The sequence below is a fragment of the Myotis yumanensis genome, unplaced genomic scaffold (genome assembly GCF_028538775.1).
Source record: "Myotis yumanensis isolate MYYU_CA2020_CCGP unplaced genomic scaffold, mMyoYum1.0.hap1 SCAF_6, whole genome shotgun sequence".
Lineage (NCBI taxonomy): Eukaryota > Metazoa > Chordata > Mammalia > Chiroptera > Vespertilionidae > Myotis > Myotis yumanensis.
This window is the reverse complement of record NW_027223757.1, coordinates 60,251,570-60,270,246: the sequence shown is the minus strand read 5'-3', so window position 1 is coordinate 60,270,246 and position 18,677 is coordinate 60,251,570. Positions and strand designations below refer to the sequence as shown.

At 36.9% G+C, this 18,677-nt stretch overlaps 1 protein-coding gene across 1 annotated transcript in view; it reads left to right on the top strand.

The window, feature by feature from the left end:
• The window catches only part of MEI4 (meiotic double-stranded break formation protein 4), a 123,137-nt gene that overhangs the window by 22,469 nt on the left and 81,991 nt on the right, over positions 1-18,677 (top strand). The window contains exon 2 of the mRNA XM_070419333.1: positions 5,021-5,556. Within this exon, the coding sequence (XP_070275434.1) occupies positions 5,021-5,556 (536 nt within the window). The remainder of the gene's footprint in view (positions 1-5,020; positions 5,557-18,677) is intronic.

Below are 18,677 nucleotides of genomic sequence, written 5' to 3'. Positions count from 1 at the left end.
TGTTAATATATATGCAGCAAGTATTTAGACCACCAACCATGTAGAAGGGTAGGCATAGGCAAAAGAAAATACCCAGAGTAGTACACTCTGTCTGCCCTTAAGTAAGTTTACAGTTATGACTATGTGAAACACAGAGTTTATTCTTGTACTGTTATTCATTAGTTATTGTATTATTTTCCATACAAACAACTGTGACCGTACTTTTGCCACACCCTATATTTACTGAGCATTTAATGTGTGCTAGACTGTGCTTGATTAGTGTTTTATCTCTTTCAAATCTAATGACAGGCATATTAGTTAGACCATATCCAATGGCTTGGAGAGAAATTATAGTCCTCAGTCCCTTCAGCCCAATAAGAAGTTAAAAGAGAGACCTGGCCAATGTAGGTCAGTTGGTTGAGCATCATCCTGTGCACCCAAAGATTGCCAGTTAGATTCCCGGTCAGGGCACATGCCCAGGTTGCAGGTAAGGGTGTGTGTAGAAGTTAACTAATTGATGTTTGTCTGTCATCAATGTTTCCCTCTGTCTCTGACTCTCTTTCTCCCCTTCTCCTTCTCCTATCTTCCACTCTCTCTAAAATCAATTAAAACATTTTTTTTAAAAAGAGAGAGAAGTAACATTTGACTTCTGCTTCACCTTAGTCCCTCCTGGAAAAATAGGAACAGCAGAAAGCTGCAGTATCATCTCTCTATTTTCTCCTCCCTCTTTTGGGTATGATGTTTTGTTAGCCATGCTTTGAGATTTATGATTAGAAAAGTCATCCAAGCAAATGAGTAGAAGAGTCTGTTTGTAATTTGTAAGACTCATTTGAAAGAGACAAGAGTATATTACTGTCTTTTTCCATGCTATATATTACTCAAATAAGCTTGGGTATTTAAAAATCTTGTTTGTATGAATAAATATATTATTAATGATTATTGTCAGAGATTGTAACCTATTAATATTCAGTATTACTGAAAATGTTTAATTTTCTCTAGAAAGCTTTTTTCTCCTCTTTCTCTTCCATCTTATAAGGATATATTCAATAGTGATACTTGCCTACTATTATTTCCTGCACTAGTATTAGGCAGTGAGTGCTTTCTAGTATGGAAGTGCTGGTTTCCAATGCAAACCCTGCTCATAGTCCTCAAAGTTTTCATCATTGAGAACAAATAGGAGAGGAAATAAATTGGTTATTGGTTATATATAAGAGGTAGTAGGTTCTATAAAAAGTATATTATTGACTATTTGTTAACAAGTATTTTGAGACATTTCAAATGATTACTACAATAGCCATATTCTTTCCGTCTGTCTATTCTATGTTATTTTTCTTATTTATTTATAAACTTGTGGTTTGGTATAAGTTGCAAAGGAATTGATCCTCTTAGTGAAGCTGAGCCTGCATTTCATTATCTCCCAATGTCATTATGAATATTAAAGGATGACAGAAGGTCTGTCTGTCACAGCCAGCAGCAAGTGGTAGCACTAAGAGTTTCTCCTGATAAGGTGTCTTCTGCAGGTGATGTTATTACTCATTGAGATGTCCACAAAGATTGCAAGAGACAGGACTTCTGCCATTCAGGAGCTCATACGCAAGTGGACAACATATAGAAATTGATGAATACTATGATGGAAATGTCCAGAAGCTGCTATGGAAAAACAGGCTTCTTTTGTTTTTTTGTTTTCCTGCTGTGGTTAGAACATGATTGGACTTGGAACTGAAGAATTGGTTTTGCTTCCTCACTGTGTGGCTTTTCCCAGGCCTCTTAGTCAAGTTGAGCCCGCATTTCATTATCTCCCAGGGCTGTTGTTGGGAAGAACAATTGAATTATGTGGTGACACTACCTTGTAAAGTGAAATATGAACATCAGAGTTTTCTATTCAATTCAGTAGAGTGACTTTAACACTGTAAGCCATATCGTATAAAATCTCAGTGTCCTCTCCCCACCCTAACCCTAACCCTAACGCCAGAGCACAGGAATGGGTAAAACTACTCCCTTCAAATGAGTACCTCTTGGTACAGGAAGGAGATGAGGTGGTGTGACTGTGATTTGCCAAAAGGCACAGCAATGAGGAGCAAAAAGCAGAAACAAGAAAGCAGATTTTTGCTTCCCAGTTTAATAGCTGATAGAATTTATTTTATGAGTCTTCCTTAAAATCATCACCCATGAAATTCAGCTTACCTTGATGGGAAATTGAGTAGGTTAATGAAATATTTAAACTGTGTTCACTTTCTTAGTGGAGCAACGGTTTGAATTCCCTAGAAGAAAAATATACTCTACCTGAATAATTACCCTAATAACCACCCCCTCCCTTTACTTTTGTGAAGAATGAGATGGATGTGGTGAGAAGTCATTTTAAATGTTTATCCTTGCTCATAAGTAAAAGAAGCTGTCCATTGGCTTAAAACGAGCAGGCTGTCTTGCCTGGTTTAGTATAGAAACAGCCACATGCAGTTAGACACTTTGCTAATAGTTCACTGTCCTGGGTACCACCACATTTTTTAACTTACTGCATTTTCTCCCTAACATGAAGTACAGATAGTATAGTGATAATTAACAAGCACACATTTGCATACTGGCAGTGCCTATAGCAGGCACTTGTTAAGTGAATGAACTCTAAGTTAAAGCTCCAATTTTGTCTCATCAGCTTCTAATTTTACCAAAGGACAAAAGAGCAACAAGTGGAACCTCAGTTCTCAAACTTAATTCATTCCACAAGGCCGTTTGAGAAGGGATTTGTTTGGAAACCAAGTTGTTTTTAACCATTAGAAATAATGTACATTGAATTAATCTGTTCCAGACCCATAGATGATTCCATTTTAATCTTTTTAATGTATAGTACATGTATAATGTATTGTTTAATCTATAAATAAACACTTCTTAAATTTATCAAGCTATCCCTCATAACCTAAAGGAATCCCTTTCAGCACTGGTTCCAGGGGTGTCTTTGAGGAGGTCAGGATGCGAATGAGGCATCTTCACTTTTTCACATATCACTGCCTCCGAAATACTATCACTGGCTAACTGCTTTCCTTTATCCAAATCAACAGCAATCTTTCTACTTATTCTGTTGCCTTTGTTGTTCTGAGAGCGCTTTCACACCCTTAGCGACATTAGCACTCTTGATGGCCTCTTTATGCTTTAAAATTGCGCTAATCCTCATTTGGCCAGCCACAAAAGCATTCTCTCCTTTGTTTGTTGCCTGAGAGACACTGTTTGCCATGCTGAGGTATCAGCATGAAAGGGTTGTCAGATTGAAAACTAAATTTTTTGTCCACAATCAAGACATTTTTTCTGTGAACATCTCGGTGGAGAACCGAAATGTTCCAGAAGGGAGACATTTGAAAACTGGGGTTGGGTTTCCAAATATATGGTGCTGAGGGTAGCAGTTGTCACTTTCATCATTTTTCTTATGCCTTGTTCAATCAGTGTCCCCCTGTCTCCAGCTTTAAAAAAATATCTAACTTCTTAGAGGAGATGTTCTTTAACTTCCTATATGACAGGGGCATCTAAAAAATATTCCCATACATTCCCCCCATCTTTCCTTTAGCCTCAGAGGAAAAAAAAAATACTTCCCCATCACTACGCACCCATCCACTAGCATCCTTGACTCAGTCTCCTCCCTCCTCTCAGGCCATGCCTCACCTGGCATTTTTATATTTTCTTCTGTCTCCAACACTTGCTTCTCTGTTCTTAGTCTGTAATTGCTCACGTCTCTCCTCATTTGTCAGGCCACATTTGCCTTCAGTTATTCCCCAGTTTATACTTTCCGGATCCAAGTCCTCAAAAGTGTTACCGTTCTTCCCTTGCTTTCTCCCCATCCACTCTTCAGGCCATTGCAGTCTGACCTCTCTACCATCCTGACTCACCAAAGCTGCTATGGATCACTGGTGATAATCATTGACAAACAACAACAGCCTTATTTATGTTTCTGATGGCATCTCTACCAAAGAATGATCTACACGTAGGTTAAACCTTAACTGCAGTATTTCTCTAGCAGTGTCAGAGATTCTAGTGATTATAGACATCGTTTCAAGGATAGATAGATAGATAGATAATTATAAATAAGTACACATACACATATAAATTGTTTATTTTTATGTATAAGTGCACTGAATTACACTCACTCTACACTTATAAATTCTAGGGTCCTTAATACATTTTAAAACATCTTTTATGACTTGGCCTCTTAATCTCCATCTTAATCTCTTGCCGTATTTATTTATTTATATATTTCGTAAAAGGAATGTCACATTACTGTGGGTCCTTATATACACAATGCTTTTCTTTTTCTTCTTAAGTCTGTGCTTTTGTGCTTACCCTTTGGGTATATGGAGTTCTCTGTCTTCCTCCATTCCCCTAACTTTTAGCTTTGAATTTCTACTTATGTTTTATAAGTTAGCTCCACCATCACCTCTTCCAGAATGAACTAAGCTAACCAGGGTCCTTCTATTTGCATAGCACCCTGAACAAGTCTCTCTCTAGGTACACCGTATTGCTTGTTGGACTCTACCAGATGGCGACCTCCTTTAGGTTTTATGGTTTCTCCTCTGTATCTTTCAAGCGTGGCACACAGTTGAATGACAGATAGTGATATAGATGAATCACCTTTACTTCCTACCAACCTTTTCCACAGTCAGCCTAGTCAATTTCTGTCAGTTTTTCATCTATTCAATTTTTACAATACTGCTTTAAAATGTTTAATGCATATCTACATGCTTCATTTAGCATTTTAAATTAGAAAAGTCAATGTCTAGTTTTTATATGAAAATATCTTACAATATTTTATATTATTATAATATTTATAATATAAAATTATACCTTATAATTTTATATAATAATATCTTATTGTTACAGCGTTGCTATCTACATAGATGCATATGTGGAAAGCTTGTGCCTTTTTACTTTGAATTACCCTCTCTGTTCTTCATCACATCCTTGGATTCTTCTCTTTTGTTTTGCCCTGCCTACATTTATTTCCTATTGCTTAAAAAGTCTCAGTACAGAAAGATTACACTTGTATTTCTTTCCATTTCAGGAGACTCACCTTCCCAGCTGCAGGCTCAGGAGCCTGGAAGTTCTGAAAATACATTAACTGGGCTGGAAGATTCTGGGTGTGATTTATCAAATGAGCAGAGAACTGAACCTTCAGAAGTGTCTCAAGATTTTGTGGAGAGCTGCACCCCCACACTCTTTCCACCACTGCCAATTGCAAAGAAACACTGTGCGACTTCAAAAAATCCTTTGTCTTCTCACATGCAATTTTTGCAACATCTACTTGAACTGAAGAACTGGACAGGATCAGGGAGTCTTAAAACAGACCTAAGCCACTTGGAGAACACCTCTTCCACAGTATCTGATTCTGTTTTTCAGTTGCTAGAAGGCCTGATCACTTTTTACCGTGACCCAAAATTTCCTCTTTCAAGCTTTTGGACAGAAGCTGTTGCTACTTTAGCTAGACTGCTCAGTGATTGTAACTTATCTAGTCATATTCTTAAAACGTGTTCCAAGAAGTTGGAAGAATTTGAGAAAACTCTACTGCACATTATTTTAAGGAGCAACCATATAAATCGGGTAAGTAGTAAACCTCTTCTATTTATGAAATCTCTAATATATGTATAATTTTGGTGAACATTCCCATTGGATAATGGCTATTGCTGTCCCTTAGCCTTGTGGCTCTGTTTTTAGTTGGATGTCTTGCAGCTATTACCAGTCATCATGTCCCCACCTCTGCCTCTGATTGCTATAGCGTTGCTGTCTACATAGATGCATATGTGGAAAGCTTGTGCCTTTCTACTTTGAATTACCCTCTCTGTTCTTTATCACATCCTTGGACTCTTCTCTTTTGTTTTGCCCTGCCTGCATTTACTTCCTATTGCTTAAAAAGTCTCAGTATTTTTTTTAAAAAACCCAGTAATATTGATAGTTTCCCAATCTATAACGTCTATGAATTCCCTATACTGTATTGATTTTTTTTTTCTTTTTTCTGACATTGACTAACAGAGGCCTGGAAGTCAAAGAATATTTTTTATCTTCTTTTAGAATTTCTCTTGTAAGTGATATAATACCCTGTGGGCCCTCTGCAGATATGGGTTAATTGAATAAATTGGCTGAAGAACACATAATATATGGCTTTTTTACAGTTTTTTTTTCTTAATTTATTGAACATTGCTTAGAAAGGTTGGCTCAGGGACTCTTTTTTCACAAGTGACATTGAGGTAACCTGAAGTGTTTTGTTGTCTGGCTCTTGAGACATAATGGAGAGTTGTTTTCTTTATTACGTTCTATTTTCCTCACTATCTGATCCTTTGGGAAACTCCAAATGCCTTTACATTTTAATCCTTTTTAATTGACAACTGAAAATCTCACAGGGGAAACTAAAAGGTCTGTCTAACTTATTAACTTTATTTCACTAGAGGAAAATGTTGTTGGACTTTGTTTTGTTAGCTATATCATTACTGAGTGTTTGTCCTCAGCCATTATCTAATGCTCAGAGTTTTGGTACAGTGTAGGCTTTACCTGAATTTTCAAATCTCTGACAAAATTTGAATAACTTAATTTGTTGCATATATATCTGTTCTTTCCTTCTCTCTTAAGGTATGATTTAATTAACATTATAGAAAACTTCATGATTAACCTTTTGGCATTTGTGAAAATCATTGAATTTTCTGTCTGGCAAACTGATTTTTTTTGGCATACTTTTGCTTTCTTCTTTTAAAACTACTTTAGACAGGTTTTGTGTGATTTGGATCCTTAAAGATGCTCTGATTTATATTCCTTATCAATTACCTCATGATGTTTTCAGTCTAGTCTTTCTCTTACTTAAGGATTAAACCATCCAAGATTAGCCTTAGGAATTGTATGGAAGTAAAGGAGGGTGGAAGAAGCTTCTGATGGTACAGATGGGTCTTAAGTACATTTTCATGACATTTCTCATGCTGCAAGCCATTGTTGAGTAGTTAGAAAAATAAGTAAATGAATGGCTTTGGTATTTTCTCAGAGATGTAATTTTTGCACCTACAGAGAGAATTATAAAATAGCACACTGGACTTAAAATTAGGATGATGATCTATAAATAAGTTTTAATGACATTTTATTGGGATTTTTTTCCTCCCCAGTAAAAGCATCTTAGACTAAGTCATTAAAATTGTTGGCACCCTTACCATCATTATGACCATCACCATCATCTCCTAGTTATGTTCAGAAAGCTTCTTTATTAGAGCAATTGAATACTGATTGCTCTTTATAAATGCTTTTCTGTCTTTTGTAGCCTTCTTGAGTAATAAGCAAAGTCTCAGAAAGAATATATTTTGACATGAAATATAGGACAGCTCCTATTATTGCATTTTTATTGATACTACTCTTGATTGATTAAAACAAAATAGCATAGTTTAGAAAAAATATACTCCTTTGGAAAAACCTATTTGCATAGATTAGAAGTGTTTAATTAAATTATACTGCTTAAAAACTTGAGCTCTGCTATTGATTTTATTTAAGTGAGCTTATGTTTGTATAATGTAATAGGAAAATTTGTGGTGTGAATACTTTAATATTCTGACAGGAATTGTAATAGTTATGCTTTAAATAAAATATAAATCTTCAACTGCATGTTCTCAATACATTTAGTCATAAAATTATTCTGACTTAAGTGTTCTTTAAGGAAAAATAAGAACTTGTTTCTGTCTGGAAACTGATTTTTTTTTCTTTCTTCTTTTAAGACTACTTTAGACAGGTTTTGTGTGATTTGGATCCTTTCAGATGCTCACATTCGTATTCCTTATCAGTTACCACATGATGCAAAGATGCTGAGGTCATCATTGTGAATATTAGTTATGTCAGGGCTGTATGCATTCAAGAGATAGGAACTACCCTGAAATTTGTTTTAAATAATTCCCTGATATTAGCTTGGTTGCAATTATTTGTAAGTTTAGAGGGAAAAATGTGTGATTTGTGAATTTTCAGATTTGGATAAATCCTATTTATTTCATGCTATTTTAGAAACTTTATATTTATTTAATAACAATTTTTTAAGGAATTGTTATCTTAGACCAGGGTTGGGGAACATTCCGGCCTGAAGGCCATATAAGGCCCACAAAATCCTTTTGGTCTGGCCTTGCCAAGGCATTGGGGGTGAATTAATTAAATGTTTGACCAATATAGCAGGCTGGTTTTTAAGTTGATATTTTGTATGGCCAGTGAGTGATGTTATAAATAGCCAAATGGTCCCTTGGCAGAAAAAAGTTCCCCACCCCTGTCTTAGACCTATGTCTGTACAGAAGCCGCCCCTTATTCACAGTTTTGCTTTCCCTTTCAGTTATTTGCGATCAGCCATGGTCTGAAAATATTAAATTGAAAATTTTAGAAATAAGCAGTTCATAGTTTTAAATGGGAAACTCTTCTGACTAGTGTGATGAAATCTTGCCCATCTTGAATCATCCCTTTGTCTAGCATATCCACCTATTAGTCACTTGGTAGCCATCTGGGTTATCAGATCGGCTATCCTGGTATTGCAGTGTTTGTGTTCAAGTAGTCCTTTTAGTAGCCTAAGGCAATATCAGTATGCCTGCGTCATTCTCCTCACTTCATCTCATCACGCAGGCATTGTATCATCTCACATCATCATGAGAAGAAGGGTGAGCACAGTGCAGTACAAGAGAGAGGGAGACCCCATTCACATAACTTTTATTACAATATATTGTTATAATTTTCTATTTTATTTTTAATTATTATTGTTAACCTTTTACTTGCTTAATCTATAAATTAAACTTTATCATGTATGTATAGAAAAACCATAGTATATAGAGAGTTCAGTGCTATTTGTGGTTTCAGGCATTCACTGGGGGATTTGGAGTGAATTCCCTGTGGAAAAGTGGGGACTAGTGCCGTGATGGCGAACCTACGACACGCGTGTCAGAGGTGACACGCGAACTCATTTTTTTGGTTGATTTTTCTTTGTTAAATGGCATTTAAATATATAAAATAAATATCAAAAATATAAATCTTTGTTTTACTATGGTTGCAAATATCAAAAAATTTCTATATGTGACACGGCACCAGAGTTAAGTTAGGGTTTTTCAAAATGCTGACACGCTGAGCTCAAAAGGTTCGCCATCACTGCTCTATTCTATTCCTTCCCTCTGTGCCTTAGTGCCTGTTGGTCCCTTGGCCTAGAATACCCTTGCTCCATCTACCGAACTCCACCTACCCTTACAAATTGAGATCTAGGGTTAGCTCCTCAAAGAAACCATCCCTCCTACCCTGCTTCTGTCTTCCTTCTTTTTGCTAATTAAACATCCCTCGTGTAAATTTATCATAGTACACATCACACTGTACAGTAGCTCCTCACTTGGTTTATTTTCCATTAAAATCTAGAGTCTTTATGGCCATATACCGTGTCTCACCCAGTTTATATCCTCATTGCTCAACACGGTGCCTAGTGGTGGTTTGTGGCATCTCCTTATAACCTGGTGAGGGTGGAGGTCTAGCTCCCCACTTGGCCTTTGTTCGTGTGGGTGGGATAGGCCACAGTTATTTTTTCTGTGGTATCTGGCTGCATTAGGGAAGTAATTTTTTAAAAAAATTTTCCATCTTTCTGGGCTGCCTTTTTAATGTCCTTTGGCTAGAGAGAGCAGGCTTTCATTACTGTTGTTATTGGTGTGTGTTTTTTCCCTATGCCTGTCGTCATTTCTGAGTTGATGGCTTTTTAAATTCCAAATATGAGGCAAGAAGAAAACCAAGAAACTCACCACTTTGTCCTTCCGTTGATTTTAAAGTCCATAGCCAGCCTGTCTGTCAGTTCTTAAGTTTGTTTTCGATGTAATGCCCAGGGTTTTTAGTTGTGCTTACTGAAGGGAACAGAGATAAGTAAGTCCACTTCCCAGAAGTGGAAACCTTTCAATGTATTTTAAAAAGTCAAATGATATTTCGCATCACCCAGCTCCTCAGTACCACCCCTTAGAGGTCCCCATTGCCAAATCTGCATTTCTCTTCTGCCACCATTTACACCTGTTTTTAAATAAAAAACTTACACTGCTATTTCTCAGCTTATTTTCTTTTTTTATCTGTGCACTTTGTATTATGGAAGATAAAATTTTATGTCGTAAATAGCTGCCCTCTGCCACCTATTCTTCAAAATAGTCATTATCATAATGTTTTGATTAAATCAAGATGCCATATCTATCTATCTATCTATCTGTCTGTCTGTCTGTCTGTCTATCTATCTGTCTGTCTGTCTGTCTGTCTATCTATCTATCTATCTATCTATCTATCTATCTAAAAGCCTAAGCGACCAAATGACTGAACGACTGGTCGACCGGTTGCTATGATGCCCACTGACCACCAGGGGGCAGATGCTCAATGCAGGAGCTGCCCCCTGGTGGTCAGTGTGCTCCCACAGCCAACCTCGAGCAGCCGGCCAACCTCTTGTTGTCCTCCTCCCCCACCCCCCCCCCAATCCCTGACCGGACGGCCCCAATAGGCCCTGATCGCTGGCCAGGCCGAGGAACCTCATCCATGCACGAATTCATGCATTGGGCCTCTAGTATTATTATAAATGTGAAATATAAGCACTGAGACATGTAATATATAATTAATTTTTCATTTGCTTAGTTTTCTATGTACCTATAATTGATTCTTGTTTCAGACTCTTCAACTGGGTTGCAAACATCCTCTCAGTATGGCCAAACAAATTAATTCATTTATCACTTTCATCTTTTTCTTTTAAGATACTCTTTCTGGAACCCCCAATCCTCTTGTTCTAATGTAGACGATGCTCCCTGCGTCTGCTGCTCAGCTTTACTCCAGGGACTTCTTTTCATCATTACCCTGGGCATTCCCTTTGCTGCTTTCTTGTGCTGCCTCGCATAGTCTCTGGATTTCATATACAGGGTATCCCCCAAAAATGTATATATACACATTGAATAAGTATAAAGGCAGTGTTTATTGAAATACATTTCATTTTCAAAATGTAATAGAAAACAGCTGTTAAAGTGTACATTTTTGGAGAACACCTGTATTCCTTTTCTTGGTTTATAACTTAATTGAGGTGATGAACATTCTTTTACCGTGGGCCTTTTAAAATTCATTTTCCTGAGTTACGGTAATGCTTTGAATCTGGGATTTTATCCGTCACTTCTGAAAAACTTTTGATTCATTTTTCTCATATGTTTTTGCCTTCTATCTTCCCTGTTACCTTGTTCTCGAGCAGCGGTTGCCAACCGGTGGTCCAGGGACCACTGGTGGTCCGTGAGGTCTGAAAGGTTGGCGACCGCTGTTCTAGGGCACATCTTCTAAATTGCTTATCGTTTTTATTGTACTGTTTATTCTTTTTATTTTTCCTGTCAGATTTCCTTAATATCTTCTCCCAGCCATTCTATTGAAATTTTTAATTCCACTTAAGTATTTTTAGTTTCTATGAGTTATTTTTCTCATGATTATTCCTTTGTATAGCTCCCTGTTCTTGTTTTTATACACTAAGATGTAAAATGTTTATATTTTCTTTGTTCACTGCTTTGCCTCTACTTTCTCCTGGTCTTGATTTCCCCATCTCAGTTGCTTACTGTTTTCTATATATGAGGCTTTCCAGTACCTTGAACTAATCTGGAAAGATGGCTAAGATTTAAGATGGCCACCTGGCAGATCATCTGGGGAGGCATGCTAACTGCTTGAACAGAGGCTGTGAAGCAGGAGGAAACATGGAGAGCCCTGGAGTGGACACACATTTGGGGGGTTTGGTTGGGAAGGAGAGGAGCTTAGCAGGGAATGACCCTAACATGATGAAGGGCGAGGTAATGAAGATCCTTGTGTTTTGTTAATACTTGAGTTTCTTCTACAGGCCAGAGGTCTTCAGGTGTACAATTTAAAATTGTATTCACATTTTTGGGTGTAGGAGTATGTGCCTTTTTACCTAGGAAAGTGGTCATAGTTTTCATGTGATTCTGAAAGGGTACCATCATCCCCAAAAGTAAATATCATCTTTAGCAGCAGTTGTGTCTTATTCACACTGTAATGATATTCCTGAAGTGCCTCCATGTACCAGGTAGTTGGACATCATCTCATGGTCCTCCCACAGACATAAAAATGAATGAAATCTTGCCATTTGCAACAACACTGAGAAATCACTGAGATTGATTAGCTCTCCCCACCCAAATAATTATCTTCTTTTCATCCAAATTCTACTCACTTTTCAAAACATGTCTCAAACCACACTTTACTAATAAATTCTTTCTTATCAGTTTGATCCTGAAATAGGTTCCTCTTCTGAACTTCTATTGCGGTTATTGTTAACACAATTCACTTTTCAATTTGCCATATGTTATTTTCTTTCAGCTTATCTAGTATGGCTCAAGTTTTAAAAAATACTTTATTTAGCTTTTCATATGTTTTTATCACAGAGATTAATAGCTTAGGTTAAAATCCCAAAACTTTTATTTACTAGCGTGGCTTTAGATAAGTTAACTAACTTCAAGTTCCACATCTATGAAATGGAAATAAGAAATATGAGTATTACCATATGACTCATAAGGCTTTTGGGAATTTTCAGTGAGTAAATGCAAATGAAGTGCTTAGCATAATATTTGGTCTAAGGTTTTAAAAAATGTTTCTTTTTGTTACTCTTGTCATTGAGGAAGGGGCCATATCCTGTTTTTTTCCCACTATTCCTCCTATAATGCTGAGCCTTTATTAGGAACAAAATGTGGGGTTTTTTTTTTTAATTAAAAATGAAACAATGAAAATAAATGAGAAGTTATACTTCATATGCTCCCATATATTTAAATACCATCTTCTGACTTTGTTCAAATTTTTGTATATAGAATATTCTTTAGCAGCAGTTCTGTCTTATTGACATTGTAATGACATTCCTAAAGTGCCTCCATGTACGAGGTAGCGGACATCATTTTATCCTTCCACAGACAAAAATGAATGAAATCCTTCTATTTGCAACAACATAGATGGACCTTAAAGATATTGTGCTAAGTACAGGAAGTCATACAAAGAAAGACAAATACCATTTGTTTTCACTTATATGTGGAATTAAACAACAAAATGAAACACAAAGCTGAACAAACAAAACAGAATAAAACCAGACTCATAGACACAGGGGACAGACTGATGATTGCCCGAGAGAGGGAGGTTGGGAGAGTTAGTGAAATAGGTAAAGGTACAAAGAAGAGGTACAAATTTCCAGATGTAAAACGAATCATGGGAATATAAGGTATAGCAAGGGGAATATAGACAATAATATTGTATCAACTTTGTATGGTGACAGATGGTAATTATTGTGGTGACCATTTAGTAATGTATATAAAGATAGAATCACTATGTTATACATCTAAAACTAATATCATATTGTATGTCAATTATATAAGAAAGAAGGAAAAAAAGAAAAGGAAGGAAGGAATAAATGAAGGAAGGGAGGAAGGGAGGCAGGGAGGAAGGAATCAGCTCTATTAGTTACTTCTAGAAGAGGGAATGGAAGCCAGGTGCTGAAAGGTAAAATAAGGAGGATTGGTCAGAAGTGTGGTTTGAAAGTCCTTAGAACCCTGGATGTCCTCTCCTACCTCATATGGTAGGGGTATTCCTCTCCCACAACAACAACAACAAAAAAGGACGAAATTGCCCTAACCGGTTTGGCTCAGTGGATAGAGCGTCGGCCTGCGGACCCAAGGGTCCCAGGTTCGATTCCGGTCAAGGGCATGTGCCTTGGTTGTGGGCACATCCCCAATAGGGAGTGTGCAGGAGGCAGCTGATCGATGTTTCTCTCTCATCGAAGTTTCTAACTCTCTATCCCTCTCCCTTCCTCTCTGTAAAAAATCAATAAAAAATATATTTAAAAAAAAAGAAAAGGACGAAATTTATTCTCTGGAAATAATTTTTGAAAGGTATTATATTGGAAAAATTAGAGTTGAGGGTGAAGGTACTATATGTATTTTAAAAACTGGTTTAAAGTGTCTGTTCAGGTCTCTGCTCATTTTTTATTGGCTTGTTTGTTTGGTGTTGAGTTGAATGAGTTCTTTATATATTTAGATATTAACCCCTTGTCAAAGCTGTTGTTTGCACATACCTTCTCCCATTCAGTTGGTGTTCTTTATGTTTTGTTGTTGGTTTCTTTTGCTGTGCAGAAGTTTTTTTAGTTTGATACAGTCCCATTCATTTATTTTATTTACTTCTTTTGCCTTTGGGGTCCAATTCACAAATATTCTCTAAGACCAAAGTCCATAAGTTTAATACCTATGTTTTTTTCTATGTAATGTGTTGTTTCCTATCTTATATTTAGGTCTTTGATCCATTTTGTGGGATATGTAACTGAAAGCAATAAATAAACAAAAAAGAAAAATAAAATTCATAGACACAGACTACAGTATGATTGTTAGAGAGAAGGGCGTGGAGAGGGTAGTAGAGGATAAAGGGGACAGATACATGGTGATAGAAGATGATTTGATTTTGGGTGGTGAACACACAATGCAATATACAAATCATGTATCATAGAAATGTACACTTGAAAACTACATAATCTCATTAGCCAATGTAACCCCAATCAATTGAATTTTTTTAAAAAGTTAATGTGAAAAGAAAAATAAGTTATTTAGAATAATGCAGGTAAATACCAAAAGATTCAACTAGAAGAGTTTCAAATGGGAATGATGGTGGAATGGACAGGGTACCACCATATTTGAGATAAATGATGTAAAACTATCTGACAGTATATGCCTGAAAATTTGTAATGAAAAAATCTGGGAAAATTAAGTATGTTAAAGAGAAAATCCCACAGGATTTAGCTATGGATTCAGTGCGGGAGAGGAAGAAGTAGGCATCCAACAGTAGCATTCCTAGGTTTCTGGTCATTAACCTCTAGGACAGCGGTTCTCAACCTGTGGGTCGCGACCCCTTTGGCGGTTGAAGGACCCTTTCACAGGGGTCGCCCAAGACCATCCTGCATATTAGATATTTACATTACGATTCATAACAGTAGCAAAATTACAGTTATGAAGTAGCAACGAAAATAATTTTATGGTTGGGGTCACAACATGAGGAACTGTATTTAAAGGGCCAGAAGGTTGAGAACCACTGCTCTAGGAGACTAGAGGTGTCATTTACAGATTAAAGGATGACTAGAAGATGAACAGGCTCGGGGAGAAGAAGGGGGACAGGGTTCTTTCAGACATAGTGAGTTTTATGATGACTCAAGATGACTATAAGATTTATGCAGAGCAAGGCAGTTGGCTTTATTAATCAGGATCTCAAAAGAGAGAACTTTTCTGTAGAAAAATTTAGCTCTCCAGAGCATATAGAGATTATTTAGAGCTTTAGGGGGGAAAAATCATAGGCAGAAAGAGAGGAAGGCCTAGGACTGAACCCTAAGCAGCACAGACAAATCTTAATGTGCTGGGGTTATGTTATTGCTTGCACATAAACAACTTGATATGTATTTTTTTTATTGTTGACAGTATTACAGATGTCCCTTATTCCCCCACCTTCCCCTCCTCCCTGCCCTCCTCCACCCAGCCCTGTGCCTCCTCTGGCCTTCACCACACTATTGTCTATGTCCATGGGCTATGCATATATGTTCAACAGCTTGAAATTTTGAGTTAATGCTGGGGAAATATAGTATAGATAATCCACAATAATAATTTAAAATTACATATTCTTATAAAATATTTTCATTTGGATATAATTTTGTGGAAGCTTACATAAGATAGATGAGCCTGTTGATTACTCTTTTCAGACTAGTAAGTGTGGAAGGATATGACATTGTTACCGTAACTGTCTTAATGTTGTTAATATTTTGCCTTTTCCAGCGTTTTTATCTCTTAGTTCTATCAAAATGCTGTTTTCATTCAACACTTTAATTCCTTCATTCTATACTATAGAAACTTCTTTTTTACAGGCAGATTATTTATTTATTTATTTATTTCAGAGAGAAAGGGAGAGGGAATGAGAGATAGAAACATCAATGATGAGAGAGAATCATTTAGCAGCTGCCTCCTTCATTCCCCACACTGGGGATTGAGTCTGCAACCCAGGAATGTGCCTTGACCTGGAATCGAACTTTGACCTCCTGGTTCATAGGTCGACACTCAACCACTGAGCCTCGCCAGCCGAGCTAGTTTATAAAATTTTAAAAACAGACAACAGAAGAACATGACATTGAGATGGCCATAGTTCTTATTCATTCAGGGAATTCTTAACATTTTCAAACAAACACTAATTTATCCTAATGAAGAAATAACCATGACCATTTTGAGATAAAATTATAGTTATTTGAAATTATTTCAGAGTGTCTGGGAGTCAAAATTTAAGGTAATAGTCATCTAATAGAGATGTTGCCTAGGGAGGAATAGGCATTCTTGGGAGGTTGCATGAAATGGAGATTCCTTCAGATCAACTTAAGAAAAAGCAGGTTATTATAAGGATGAGTGCAGACTGCCTCGGCAGGTGTGGGCACATGGTACTTTCTTTTACCCTCTTATGTTTTCTCTTTTTAAGTTATATAGATATTAATCTACTGATCAGCTTACTGTTTTGGTTTACTGTTTATCTCTTCTCTATATCATGTCTTTCAATTCCCTCATGCTTAAAACTAAGTTAATGGCCTTGCAAAGTTCCTAGCTAATTATAGTCTACCTGACTTAAATAATTCTAATTTTAATAGAGTTTTATTGAATTGAATAATTGGATTAATGCATGAGTAGTTAACGTTCCTTCTATTAAACGTTAATGTCAAGATCATCATGCCAGAATCACTAAACATGCTCAGATAAGACTCCCATATTAAGATTAACATTTATACACTGAGTGGCCAGATTATTATGACCACCCCACCAGTACTTCATTGACACTTCCAAAAATACTGAATATTGAAAACTTCCTAAGCAAATACTCTCAAGGTTTTATTACTATTATTATTTGCAAGCTAATTCACTTCATTGTACTGATGGGGTGGTCATAATAATCTGGCCGGTCATAATAATCTGGCCACTCAGTGTATATAGAATTTACTCTTAAAATAACGTAAATCCTGATAAAAAATATGACAGTAAATCCATATACTGATATTGTATCACATGATAATTTAGGACTGCTTTTGTAGAGCTAAGCATACATGTCTTTCCCTTTGTTATTTTTCTAATGCCTATGATCTGTCCACATCAGTGCAATTAGATTTCCCAAATATCGCGTGCTACTGTCCCCCACAGCACATGAGTGTTTGCCCCTTCATGCCTTAAAACCTTACTACTAAAAATGTGGTCCAGGGACCAGCCATGTTGACCTCATGTAGGAGCTTGTTAGAAATGCAGAATCTCAAAACCCATTAGATCTACAGAATCTGATTCTGCATTTTAACAAGATCCCCAGGTAATTCAGATACACATTAAAGTTTGAGAAGTACTGCATTAAAAAACAAATTTTGATTCCAACTCCTCATAGAATAAGGCCTACATGTATTGAATTCTTGCTAAATGCTTTCCATAGATCATTTTACTTAACCCTTATAACAACCCAGGGAAGGTATGTTTATTATCCTTATTTTACAGATGGAGGAATGAGACATCGAGAGGGAATAACTTTCCCATGAGTATAGCTAAGCAGGACCTGGATCTAACCCACACAGTCCTCAAGAGGGTTTGTTCATAAAACGCTAGCTGTGGTCTCCATAACCCCAGCTTGTAGAAGCCCAGTGCCCTATGTCCACTGGTGCGATGTCTATCCTTTCAGTTCAGAGAATCTCTTTCTTTCCCATACCCTAACTGGAGAAGTCTTTAAGAAGAATATCCACCTTCTCTCTGTCCTGGTTCCCAGAGGGTTTTAGAATTAACTACCTGCATGGATTGCCTGCCTGTCATGGGTCAGGTCTTGGGAGATGCAGGCCATTGGGGAGGATAGAGAATGGAGAGAGAGGGGGGTATGTTCTGAATATAGTCTGTAATCTGGCCTTTAGAATTCCCTTGGGGAATAAAAGTCAATCTATTAGTTAGGGTTAAGGGAAAGATGAGAGAAGAGGTTAGAGCGTAAGTCGGCACCCTAAAATAATGAAAATAGAATGACTTTTAGTATCAGGTTAGGACATCATGTCATTTTACACATAAGGAAAAGGATCTTCATATCATAAAAATATCTTCATTTACTCAGGAGTTTAAGGGAGCTTTGTTATAAAATAGATTGCACAAACTTAAAATACATAATTTGATAAATTTTCTTCTACTCAGTTTTGTCTGAAATTCTTTTCACAGGAGGCAATCACCCTTTTAAAAAAATATATCTTTTTTGATATCAGAGAGGAAGGGAGAGAGAGATAGAAACATCAGTGATGGGAGAGAATCATTGATTGGCTGCCTCCTGCATGCCCCCTACTGGGGATTGAGCTGGCAACCTGGGCACGTACCCTTGACCAGAATTGAACCTGGGACCCTTCAGTTCACAGGCTGACACTCTATCCGCTGAGCCAAAACTGGCGAGGGCAGGAGGCAAACACTCTTATCCACAAAATGCAAAAATGAAAGTATGTGGGAGAGTTTACACTACTATGATTGAGATTTTGCCAAATGACATTGAACTTTGTTTTGTTTTGATAAGGGAAGAAGTCAGGATAAGAGAAGTCACAAGCTGCCTATTAGTATAAGGGGCAAGGGGAGTGTGCAGCTGAGATTGGAGTATAGGGAGATTGGCACCATTCTGTAATTTCATAGTTTTAGCAT